General features: G+C 35.2%; 1 protein-coding gene across 1 annotated transcript in view; it reads right to left on the bottom strand.

Moving 5' to 3' along the window:
- Positions 1-9,466, bottom strand: part of LOC135226756 (uncharacterized) — a 52,507-nt gene extending 43,041 nt beyond the window's left edge. The window contains exon 1 of the mRNA XM_064266467.1: positions 9,029-9,466. Coding sequence (XP_064122537.1) covers positions 9,029-9,379 — 351 coding nt within the window. The 5' untranslated portion in view covers positions 9,380-9,466. The remainder of the gene's footprint in view (positions 1-9,028) is intronic.
- Between the last annotated feature and the right edge of the window lie 2,750 nt (positions 9,467-12,216).

Genomic DNA, 12,216 nt, shown 5'->3' with positions numbered 1-12,216 from the left:
ATCGTATCTTCTAAATGAATGATCTTTATCAGGAGAGAATAGTCCGAGTCACTCACGAGAGAGAGAGATAGAGAGAGAGAGAGAGACTACTAGTCTACTAAATGCCACACTAAATGCATCGAATACATAAAAGCCGAGAGAGAGAGAGAGAGAGAGAGAGAGAGAGAGAGAGAGAGAGAGACTACTAGTCTACTAAATACCGCACTAAACGCATCAGATACATAAAAGCCGAGAGAGAGAGAGAGAGGTTAGAATTTATAAAATCTGATATAGTCTACTAAATATCACATCAAATACATAAAAGCTAGGAGAGAGAAGAGAGAGAAGAGAGAGAGAGAGAGAGAGAGAGAGAGAGACTACTAATCTACAAAACAACACATCAAGTGCATCAAATACATAAAAGAGAGAGAGAGAGAGAGAGAGAGAGAGAGAGAGAGAGAGAGAGAGAGAGAGAGAAGGGGAAATATCTATCGCTACGTTCTGGTGAGATCGCCTTCATGAATTCATTTACAGAATCATGTAACCTTTGCTATTTTTATTTTTTTCCTCGGTGAACGACATGACTCCATGTGGAAAATCACGTAGACACGTCTGTTCGACAATATACTATATATATATATATTATATATATATATATATATATATATATATATATTATTCATGCAAATAAATACATACACAAAACACACACATATCCATATACATATATATATGTATATGTGTGTTTGCTTGTGTATGAATTTATAAACATAAATAAGATATACACACACATACGTATGTATACATATATATGTATATATATATATATATATATAATATATATATATATAATATATACATATATAGATATATATATATATATATATACATATAAGACTGGTAAAAATATTCTGTTACAACAGAATTCCATCTAATAAAAGGAGCCCATAAAAACACCAAAATATAGAGAGAAAAGTACTATATTTCAGAGACTGCTGTCTCTCTCTTCAGGTAGATGAATGAAAAAAGTTTGCAGAAAAGGTGGTATTTATACCAAGAGATCCATCCACAGGTAAGCCAATTTAGGTCACCCCCGCTGATAATCTTCCTTTAATCTTCTTAAGCGTTGGTTGAATGAAAACCTTGTCGATCACATCTGAATCTCATGCTCCTTTTGAGATGTTCATTGCCTGCCTCTCTTTTATTAAGGCTGATTTCATCATTTGACTCTTGTTCCGGCAGTTGCTGCTATAAATTATACATGACAAATTCCAGTTTATTCTGGGTTATTATTATTCATTTATATGGTTGAAAATAGCTGAGTTCTGTTGTCCATACCTAATTGACCATTTGTGTTGTATTAATCTCTGGGGAAGTGATTTTCCTGTAAATCCGATGTAAGATTGGCCACAGTCCTGGCATGGGATTTCATAAACCCCTGTTTCCTTGGGGAATGTCTTTTGTTGGACGTTAATTTTGAAAGGAATTCATTAAAATTGCCCCACCTATTATCCCAAAATGTTAGAATATCATCTACATATCTCATCCACATTATGTTTTTGGGTTATATTGCATTTATTAATGTAGTTTCAGTATATGGAATACTTTGAAACTACAGTATATGGAATACGTTTAAAACTACAGTAATAAATGCAATAAAACCCAAAAACATGCTGTGGATGAGATATGTAGATGATATTCTAACATTTTGGGATAATAGGTGGGACAATTTTAATGAAATCCTTTCAAAATTAAATGCATTAGTGCCCAGCATCAAATTTAAAGTTGAATGGGAAACAGACAACAAAATTCCTTTTCTTGATGTTTTAATAATCAGAGACATGGCAGAATACAAATTTACCATATGTAGAAAACCAACGTTCTCACTTTCATACATTCACTACTTTAGCTATCATGACATTGCTATCAAGATAGGTGTAGCCAGCAACCTGTTTTTAAGATCCTTACGAATTTGTTCTCCAGAATTCCTGGAAAAAGAATTTGAACTAATTCGTAAGCAACTTTCGTCTTTAAAGTATCCTGACCATATAATTGAGAAAGCAATTCACAAAGCAAACGTAATTTTCTACCGACCCCCTCAAAACAAGACCAAAGAAACACCCAACAATAAAATAAAAATTCCTCACCTGGACAGGATTAAAACAGTGATGCAGACCCTCGGAAAATCTAACCCTTTTTGCATTTACTTACCCAAACACCTTAGCCAAATCCCTGATTAACGTCCAACAAAAGACATTCCCCAAGGAAACAGGGGTTTATGAAATCCCATGTCTGGACTGTGACCAATCTTACATCGGATTTACAGGAAAATCACTTCCCCAGAGATTAATACAACACAAACGGTCAATTAGGTATGGACATCAGAACTCAGCTATTTTCAACCATATAAATGAACATAACCACAGAATAAACTGGAATTTGTCATGTATAATTTATAGCAGCAACTGCCGGAACAAGAGTCAAATGATGAAATCAGCCTTAATAAAAGAGAGGCAGGTAATGAACATCTCAAAAGAAGCATGGGATTCAGATGTGATCGACAAGGTTTTCATTCAACCAACGCTTAAGAAGATTAAAGGAAGATTATCAGCGGGGTGACCTAAATTGGCTTACCCGTGGGAGGAACTCTTGGTTATAAATACCACCTTTTCTGTAAACTTTTCTCATACATATACCTGAAGAGAGAGACAGCAGTCTCTGAAATATAGTACTTTTCTCTCTATATTTTGGTGTTTTTATTGGCTCCTTTTATTATATAGATATATAATATACATTATATATAATATAGATATATAATAATATATATAGATTATACATATATATATATATGCATATTATAGATATTATATATAAATTATTTATAGATTATATATATATATATATATATATATATATACATACATACATATAGATAATATATTAGATATATAATAATATATATTGTATGTATGTATATATATATATATATATATAATATACATATTAATATATATATATATTATATATATATATATATATACATATATATAATATATATATATCATATATCTATATATATAATATATACATACATAATTATATTATATATGTATATAATAATATGTATTATATAATATATATATATTGTAGATATATTGTAATATATATATATATTATATATTTAATATAGAAATATTATATATAACTATTATATATATATAGATATAATTATATATAATATATGATTATATTAATATATTATATTTAATAATATTATATATATATATATATATGCCATGCACACATGTAAGTATAATACTTCAATTAGTCTATTCCCACTAAAGAAGGAAACACGTCACCTTTGCTCCTTGAAATAAAGAATGGAGTCTCTATTCTTAGTTATCTATCAAATAAGAAATAGGGAAAAATCAATCTAAATTCGCCAACTTTTCTCAGCAAGGAATAGACTTCTCTCTTTATCCAGAAACAGGGATAAAGATAATTCCCTATCTTACTTCATTTTAATTTTACTTCCCTTATATTTGTGATCGTATTGGTATGTTGTATTTTCTTTGTTTGTTACTTTCCTATCTCTGATTTCTCTTTTCAATGGAAAAAAAGTAATACGCTTTTTAGGTTTCTTCCGTTCGTATAATATTTGGGTAATCCTTAATCAATCTTCATTCACATTTTGACGTTTCAGAAATGGATCCTTGATTATCAGTGTCTTCATCATCATCATTCTTTCTTATTTCTAGAGGGGCCTCCTGTTAGACCTCAATGGGTATATTTTGTCCTTAACATTAAATTCAATTTACCAACTCACGTCGTAAAAAAAAAAATTCCGCAATTATTTACAAAAAATTAGATTTGTAAAAAATGCGCCGAAGTTTCTTCGGCACATTCGAGTTTTCTGTACAGCCACTACAGCGTATAATCACAGCCACTGGAAACAGATACATCTTTCGGTGGTCTCGGCATAATGCTGTATGAGCCGCGGCCCACGGAACTTTAACCATGAATCTGTGGTGCCCTGTGATATATCGTTGCCAGCACAATTATGGCTAACTTTAACCTTAAATAAAATAAAAAGCAATGAGGCTAGAGGGCTGCAATTTGGTATGTTTAATGACTGGAGGGTGTGTAATCAACATACCAATTTGCAGCCTTCTAGCCTCAGTAGTTTCTAAGATCTGAGGGCGGGCAGAAAAAGCGCGGACTGACAGACAAAGCCAGCACAATAGCTTTCCTTTACAGAAAACTGAAAAGCGGACACATGGGAAGTGACAAATCAGTTATCATTATAGCGCCAATTCTCGTGGACCGGAAATGTAAATCTCGGCAGCGGATATCCGCTGCGCATAAAATATGGCTCTGAAAGTGTCGGATTTATTTTTGCAATTCAGTGTTAAAATCGGTCATTTTGGGTCACTGAGGCTACTTGAATCTGACGAAAACCCACGGCGAAGTAAGATATTCAACAATTTAAATATTTTACAGCGCACTGATGTCATTTTAGCATACTGAATTTTTAGCCATTTGTTCATGATGCGGTTGAAAATCAAAAGTTTTTATGACAGCAAAACCAACTCCTTTGAGAATCATATTTTCATCTTTTTTTGTTCCAGCCTGTTATATCCCTTTTCCTTCTGGAAACAATATATATATATATATATATTATATATATATATATATATATATATATATACATATATATATATATATATATATATAAATGCGCAAAATAATTGTTTGTGTTGGCATAAAAGCTTTTGATTTTCAAGCACATCATGAACAAAATCCTTTTAGCTACTTGGTACGTAAAAATAACATCAGTGTGACTTAAAATCTTTTTGTTTTTCACCACAGAATGGACACCCTCCTTTAGCAATCATATGAAAAACCAAGTTAACAAAACCAAACGTCTCCGTTTTACCAGGAAGATAACTATGACTAAGATCTACATACTTTTTTTCTATGGCTATAAGAGATTCCTGATCATCATCTGAGATTAATGAATTTGATGCATTTAGAAACACCAGTCAGTCCACTCCTCCCCATTTATTATGTTAGTCACCCATTGCTATCTTATATTTCCTAATAGAGGAACTCTTGCCCCACTTTTTGCTTTAATTTCCATGACCTGTTCACTTTTAAGCAAGCCCTAATTTTGCTTTGGGACTAGTTGTAGCCTCCTTCCCTCCCTCTCTCTTTCTTTCTGGTTTTGGGATTAGACAGTTTGTCTTCCTCTGTCTTTCCCTTTCTCTTCTCCTACTGCAGGCCTTGCTCTAAAGCCTCTCTCTCTCTCTCTCTCTCTCTCTCTCTCTCTCTCTCTCTCTCTCTCTCTCTCTCTCTCTCTCTCTCTCTCTCTGCGAAAAACATGAAGGAAAAAAGTAATATGGTTACCCCCCAAAAACCCTGCATGAAGCCTTCACAAATTTTAATTATATCCAAACTTATAAAAACACCAAAGGGACAGTAAACACATTACTGAGTAAATGCCACTTGAAATTGGAATGCAGGACCAATCTCAAGTAGATGAAAGTCATCAAGAGTATTGCGAACACACCACAGAGTACTGTTTCATGCATGGGCCACGAATTTCGCAAGGGTCCCTCTCGATATCGTCATGAGAGCCCAGCACCGCGCGTCGTCAGATAAGGCTCATACAGTTTTCTTCTGATTCGCTCCCTTCTGGGGAGCCCTGTTAACAGCCAATGGCGTTGAATTTCAGAACACGATCTTGTAATGTGGATTTACCCTTACAGGCTAACGAACACTGTTATCAATCAATGGTTACGGATTTCACTTCAGAATAAGATCTTGCAATGGTGAATTTCGTTCCTTGTCTAAGGATCAGTATTCAGATAACAGCTTTGGATTTTCCAACATGATTTTGTTGTCGCAAATTTCGCTCCCGGTCTGTAAAACAGTTTTCAGGCGATGGCTATGAATTCTTGACAAGATTTTGCAGTAGCAGTCTGTACAGCACTAGTTTTCAGGCAATTACTATCGATTCTCGACGAGATTTTACTGTCGTAAATTTCGCTTCCGGTCTGTACAGCACTGTTTTCAGGCGATGCCTATGGATTCTGGACAAGATTGTTTAATAGTAAATTTTGCTCCCAATCTGTGAAATACTGTTTCCAAACAATAGTTATAGCTTTCGGATCAAGGTCTTCCAGTCGTAAACATTTCATTCCATAACAACCTCAGCAGCTGTTGCATTATCAAAGAAGTTATCATAACATCCCGGATGGAAGTCTTATGCAGAGAGTGGTCACTGATGTAAATAATTACCTTTGTCGACAAGGTTGGTTTGGCTAGTGTTCTTGAACTCATTAGTTTCTGTCCGTCTGTTTTCTTTTGTCAACATTATAGCATAATCAGTCATGGATTTCAGTGAAATCTTGCTGAATGGTTGATATGGCCCGGAAGGATTTGATTAAATTTTGAGATACTCTTGGATGCGGATAGATTTTGGGATGGATCCGGATGCATATAAGTTTTAAGATGTATCCAGATGTGGGTAGGTTTTGAGATGTATCTGGATGCAGACGGATTTTGAGAGGGATCTGCTTATGGATAGATTTTGAGATGGATCTGAATTCAAATAGCTTTTGAGGTGGATCCGGATGCAGAGGGATTTTGAGATGGATCTCCATGTGGATATATTTTGAGATGGATATGGCTAGAGACAGTTTTAGATGCATCCAGATGTAAACAGATGTTGAGGTCTATCTAAATGATTTAATTTGAGATCTATCTGGATCCATAAAAAGGATTAATTTCCTTACGTGAGTTTTTATATATATAATAGCTTCCTGTTTTATAGTACGGTGCATAACTACCATCAATGTACACATAAGTATTTACTCACATATACAAAGCATTATATAATAAAACATGAATATTCGTTGCACAATATCTAAAAAAAAGTAATGCTATTGCTTGCAGTAATGTTCAAGAACTATATCAAGTCAGCCCCGCCACTTGAAGATGAAACATAAATAAACACCTTCGTTGCTAACACGAATCAGCTCATAAGGAAGAAATGAACGATAACAAGTTGGAATAACAAACTGATGAAATTTCATGACTTAGGATTCATCCAAGATAAAAACAGCATCGGAGGACTGAATAACGACAGAGGATCTCATGTGACGCAAACAAACACATCGAGGCGAGCGGAGCATCAAACTGGAATCCTTCATTATAGATACACCTGAGGATCTCCATTAAGAGTGAGCACCTCAATCCCAAGGACATTCTACCGCGCACAAACGAATAAAAACAAATTCTCAAAGCTACAGAATGACATCGATAATTTAATGTTGAACATAAGTATAGGCCTCTAGTGTGTTTGTAAGACCATTACAAAACTAGGAGCTATCATTATTACTAATATGATAATCATTGTTTTTGTTGTTCAAAATGTGCTTGAATTTATATACGCCAAAAAGTGCCATCAATTTGGTAAGCAAATTACTATTAAAAAAAAATTTGCCATTGTGTAGAAAGTGAAACACAGGATGAGCAATCGTATAAAAGCAGATAAAATAATGATTAAATTCTCTAACAAACCAACAACCAATTACTTGTATAAGAAGTTAGTTAATAAATATTAAAAAAAAAGTATAGACTTACATGCTACCTATTATTGGATGCTTCTTTACCCGAGCAATTCTCTGTATTGAAGTGGCATTACTTTCGTTTTTCTTCTTTTTTAGGCTTGCCGCAATCAACATTCATAACACTACCTTGACTATTAAATAAGGTTCCTGCATTGATTTCTGAGTGATACGAGACGACGTTTGTTAAATTTTAAGAATAACAGGAAAAAAAATGCAAACCTGATAACTTACGATAACTTATGTTGTTACTGATTACTTTTTTTTATCTTTTATTTAAAATATCTAATGTGCGCAATACATCATTTCATTACAATATTATGTTGAGGAACAATATTCTACATATTTTTCATATATGGCGCTTAATAACTTTAATAGCTCTTTGAATCTTTTTAGGCTGGTTGTGACTATTTGTGAGCATATAGGAGCTATATAAAGTACATCCATAGACTTAGGTAAATATACACGAAAACACATACAAACACAAGCAGATATATTTCTATTATATATATATATATATATATATATATATATATATATATATATATACATACATGTGTGTGTGTGTTTGCAAGAAGTAATTGTATACTGGAATGAGCGGTGCGCGAGTGAGAACGCATAACACAACGGATTTGTTTTGCGTTGTGAAAGGGGTTTGGATGGGACTGAAAGTTGATCTTAGACCTAGACAAGAATGACAGACATGCCGTCCACTTCCAGAAGCTTGCTTGCTGTTTGTTACCTGGCGGGGAAAGTGCTTATCGCTGTTACTACAGAGACGCCATTTCTTAATACTTACTCTATTTGATTGCAAGGTTCGGTGACTTGTTTTTCCCTCAAATTTCAGGCTCTGGAATTTTCTTCCTGCTCCTGTTTCTCCTGTCTTGTAATCTTCGACCTTTTAGGAGGCAGGCTGGGTCACACTCTTTACAATATAAGTAACAGAGACTAACGGCTATTTCATTCTTAGTTAAAGAATGAACTGAAGTTGCTTTGAGAGGCGTTGTCAATAGGGCTTCTATAGCAAAAGTCAAAAAAGTATCACGCAGATAATTGTGGATTATTTCACAGGAAATGTGGAGGCAAATAGATACTGACAGACAAACAGACAAAAATTCAAAAAATAATCGTCGTCCAGAACTATCTTTGCATTCGCATAGTTCGAGTGATAAGCAGCTAAACTTGCTTGACGATAAGAAATATTAGAAAGTTTCATATACAGCATGCATATGACACTCAGCAAATAAACAAATGGCAAATAAAGCAAAAAATATCAGTAAAAAAAAAAAAGTCGGAGGGACAACTCCAACAGAAGCGAGCAACAAAAAGGACAGGAAACGTGCAAAGGTTACGAAGTACCTGCTCTACACCTACTACAATTCTAATTCTATTTTTTAAAAGTGACAAAATCCACTCACTTGCTCAACATGTAGATCGATGTTCTCCCAGCGCAGCCACACTCTCGTAAATCCATGCTGCGTGTGCAATTCGTACTGAAGTATTAACCCCAGAATCACGGCCACGACACCGATGATTAAACTGTACAGGACACAACGCGAACTCACGAATCCCTTATCTAACACTTCTATTTCATCACTGTCAGCATCCTCGCTCTTCACCAGTTTCACGAACTCCCTCTGCTGCAACAGGGTCGCTCGTTTTTGGACGATCTGTTGATAGGCTGGGAGCTTAGCGAGCAACGCCGGATTAATCCCACGCTTTTCGAAGCTCGCCAAGAGCTGTGCTACAGGGTCCCCTTTCGAACACATCTCGACAACCACTGGCTGGCTGAGTGCTGGCTCTCTGCTCTGCACTGCTCGGCGCCCAGACTTTCAACAACGGTGACCCGAGCCACTGCTTGCCATGTTTAGCGAAGGAGGCTGGTTGGGGTAGTACTACCTGGTGGCGGGCGGGTGTTGTTGGCTAGGGGCACGAGAAGGGAAGGGAAGGGAGGCGGTGTTAGGCCAATCGAGGTGGCTCATTGTAAAAGCGGTTCAGGTCCTTTCTCGGTACAGTTGACGGGAGCTAAAGGGCACGAGGTCCAAGGTGGTCGGCGTCCAAGTTCAAGAGTTACAGGAATTGAAATAAGAGGAAATGGTCATTCAGTTCGCGGAAGGAATCCACAACACTGAAATGGTTTCAAATCTATTCATGTCTAATTAAGAGGGCACTGGAACTGCAACTGCAAACGAACGATAAAAGAGAAAGGAACTCTATAGAATATCATGTCGATTCATCATATTAACGGCAAAATAACCTTAATTCATATAAAAGTCAACAAATATAAAATATGAAGATGTGAAAGTCTCATTAGCCAAGAAAAAGAATAATAATATTTTATTTTAAAGATTTTTTACTTTCTCGCACTTAAGAAGAACACCCGAGCGCCAAAAAAAAAAAAAGATATCGAATGGATCATTATTCCTTATCGAAAAATAATATGACAAGAAAAATTCATACTAGAGAGTAAATTATGTACGTAATTGCTGTCACTGCGAGATAATGAAACCATTTGTGGATTTTTATTGCTGCTTGAGGTGAAGATTAGACAAGTGATGCAAAATATTCTTATTTTGATAACTTTACGTCCACGCACTTACGTCCTAAGATATACTCAGCTTTACATATTTTATATATACGAAATAAAAATAAAATTAACTTTCACAAGACTTTGTCAGGCTAAATAGAATTTATTATTGCTGCATATTTATTCTAAAGAGAATTAATGTTTTTCCGGTTTCCCCTCTTCTAGTTTCAGTTCCAATTTTCGTTTACTTCCCTTGCTTTCATGCTGTCTGGTTTTCCCCTTATTTCATTTCTCACTAGGTTAGTTACCCTTATCGAGACTCCAAACTCTTTTGCCTTATCATGTCTCAGCTTTCATCTGGGCTTAAGTTTTAAAATATTCATCTCTCTCATTATTTGAGGTATGAGTATCCCAGCTGAATTGCTTTCCAATTAATAATTCATTTATATTTGTTTCTGTTTATTTATGAGTTTGTTATATCCATTTGTCTTTTTAATAAGTGATCCCTTCTGTCCCATCACCTTCTGGTGCGTCTTTCAAATAAACGCCATATTTGGAAGCTTGAATTTCAAGTCATGGCCCCTGTGGGCTTGCTCCTTATGAATAGGGTTCATCTTCTGAATAATGATAATAATAGTGATAATAATAATAATAAATTAAGAAAAACGTATCATTCATTGATGTCGCAATACCATGGGACACCAGAGTAGATGAGAAGGAAAGAGGAAAAATTGACAAGTGTCAAGACCTGAAAATAGAAATAAGAAGGATATGGGATATGCCAATGGAAATTGTACCCATTATCATAAGAACGCTAGGCACGATCCCAAGATCCCTGAAAAGGAACCTGGAAAAACTAGATGCCGAATTAGCTTCAGGACTCATGCAGAAGAGTGTGCTCCTAGGAACAACGCACATAGTGAGAAAAGTGATGGACTCCTAAGAAGGCAGGATGCAACACGGAACCCCACACTATAAAGACCACACAGTCGAATAGGATGACTATGATAGACCAAAATGATAATAATAATAATTAATATTTATAATAATAATAATAATAATAATAATAATAATAATTATTATAATAATAATAATAATAATAATAATAATCTTCCAAGGACTTCCTGCAACGTTGCGACAACCAGTGCGGAGATCGAACAGAATCGCAGCCAGTAGTATTAATTGAGGAGACGAAATAACCTAGTTGGAGTTAACTGCCTCTTTCTTCATCACCTGGTCCATAAACGACCTAACTACCGGTGTCAACAATCTTCAACGACTCTGATTTTGTTTTCAAGTTCACCTCAGTACTTGTTTTGTTGAATCATTCATTTGGACTGAAGATGAACCCAGGGAACGGTTCGAAAGCTTTGGAAAGGGTTTTTAAATTATGCACGGACTATTAAAATTTTTTAATTATTGTGGACGCAACATTATACGTATATACTCTCGTGATAGAGTCGCCCCCCCCCACCCCCGCCAATACGCCAATAAAATAATAATAATAATAATAATAATAATAATAATATCATAGCAGTCAAAAGTTAACTTGTTCCATCTCTTTTAACTCTCTTCCATCTTATCTCTCATTATTCAAAGAGTAATTTTCCAAGCTTAATTGTTTTGCTACAATGATTAGAAAGGAAAGGTCATCACATAGCTCTTCAGCTGTCAGAGCTCTTGGACTCTTGTCTAATACCCATTGGAAAAACGAGGTAAGAAGTCGGAGTCACGCCCATGCCATCGAGAGGTCTTGGGGGCGTGCCTTGTAGAGAGCGTCTTACTTACTCGGTTGTGCAAATCCCATAAGAAAGAAGTCTATCGTAGTGACTGCTTTCAAAACTATCATTTTCTTGCAGGTAAAGACTAGTTTTTCTTGTCATTTTTCAAGAAAGCAGTTTTTTCTTATTTCGTTCTTATTTCTTGATGACAAAGGTTATTTTCCTCGTGATTCAGGATGGTGATCTAATCTTTTTTTCCCCTCTGACTTCAGCTGAAAGGGGAATATCTCTCCTTTAGCTGACAAAGGACATTTTTCTTTCGTACTTCCTACTGAGAAATATCATTCTCTTGTACTTC

This window comes from Macrobrachium nipponense, chromosome 20 (genome assembly GCF_015104395.2).
Source record: "Macrobrachium nipponense isolate FS-2020 chromosome 20, ASM1510439v2, whole genome shotgun sequence".
NCBI classification, from domain to species: Eukaryota; Metazoa; Arthropoda; class Malacostraca; order Decapoda; family Palaemonidae; genus Macrobrachium; species Macrobrachium nipponense.
The sequence above is the reverse complement of the archived record's forward strand: the minus strand, read 5'-3'. Positions and strand labels throughout refer to the sequence as shown.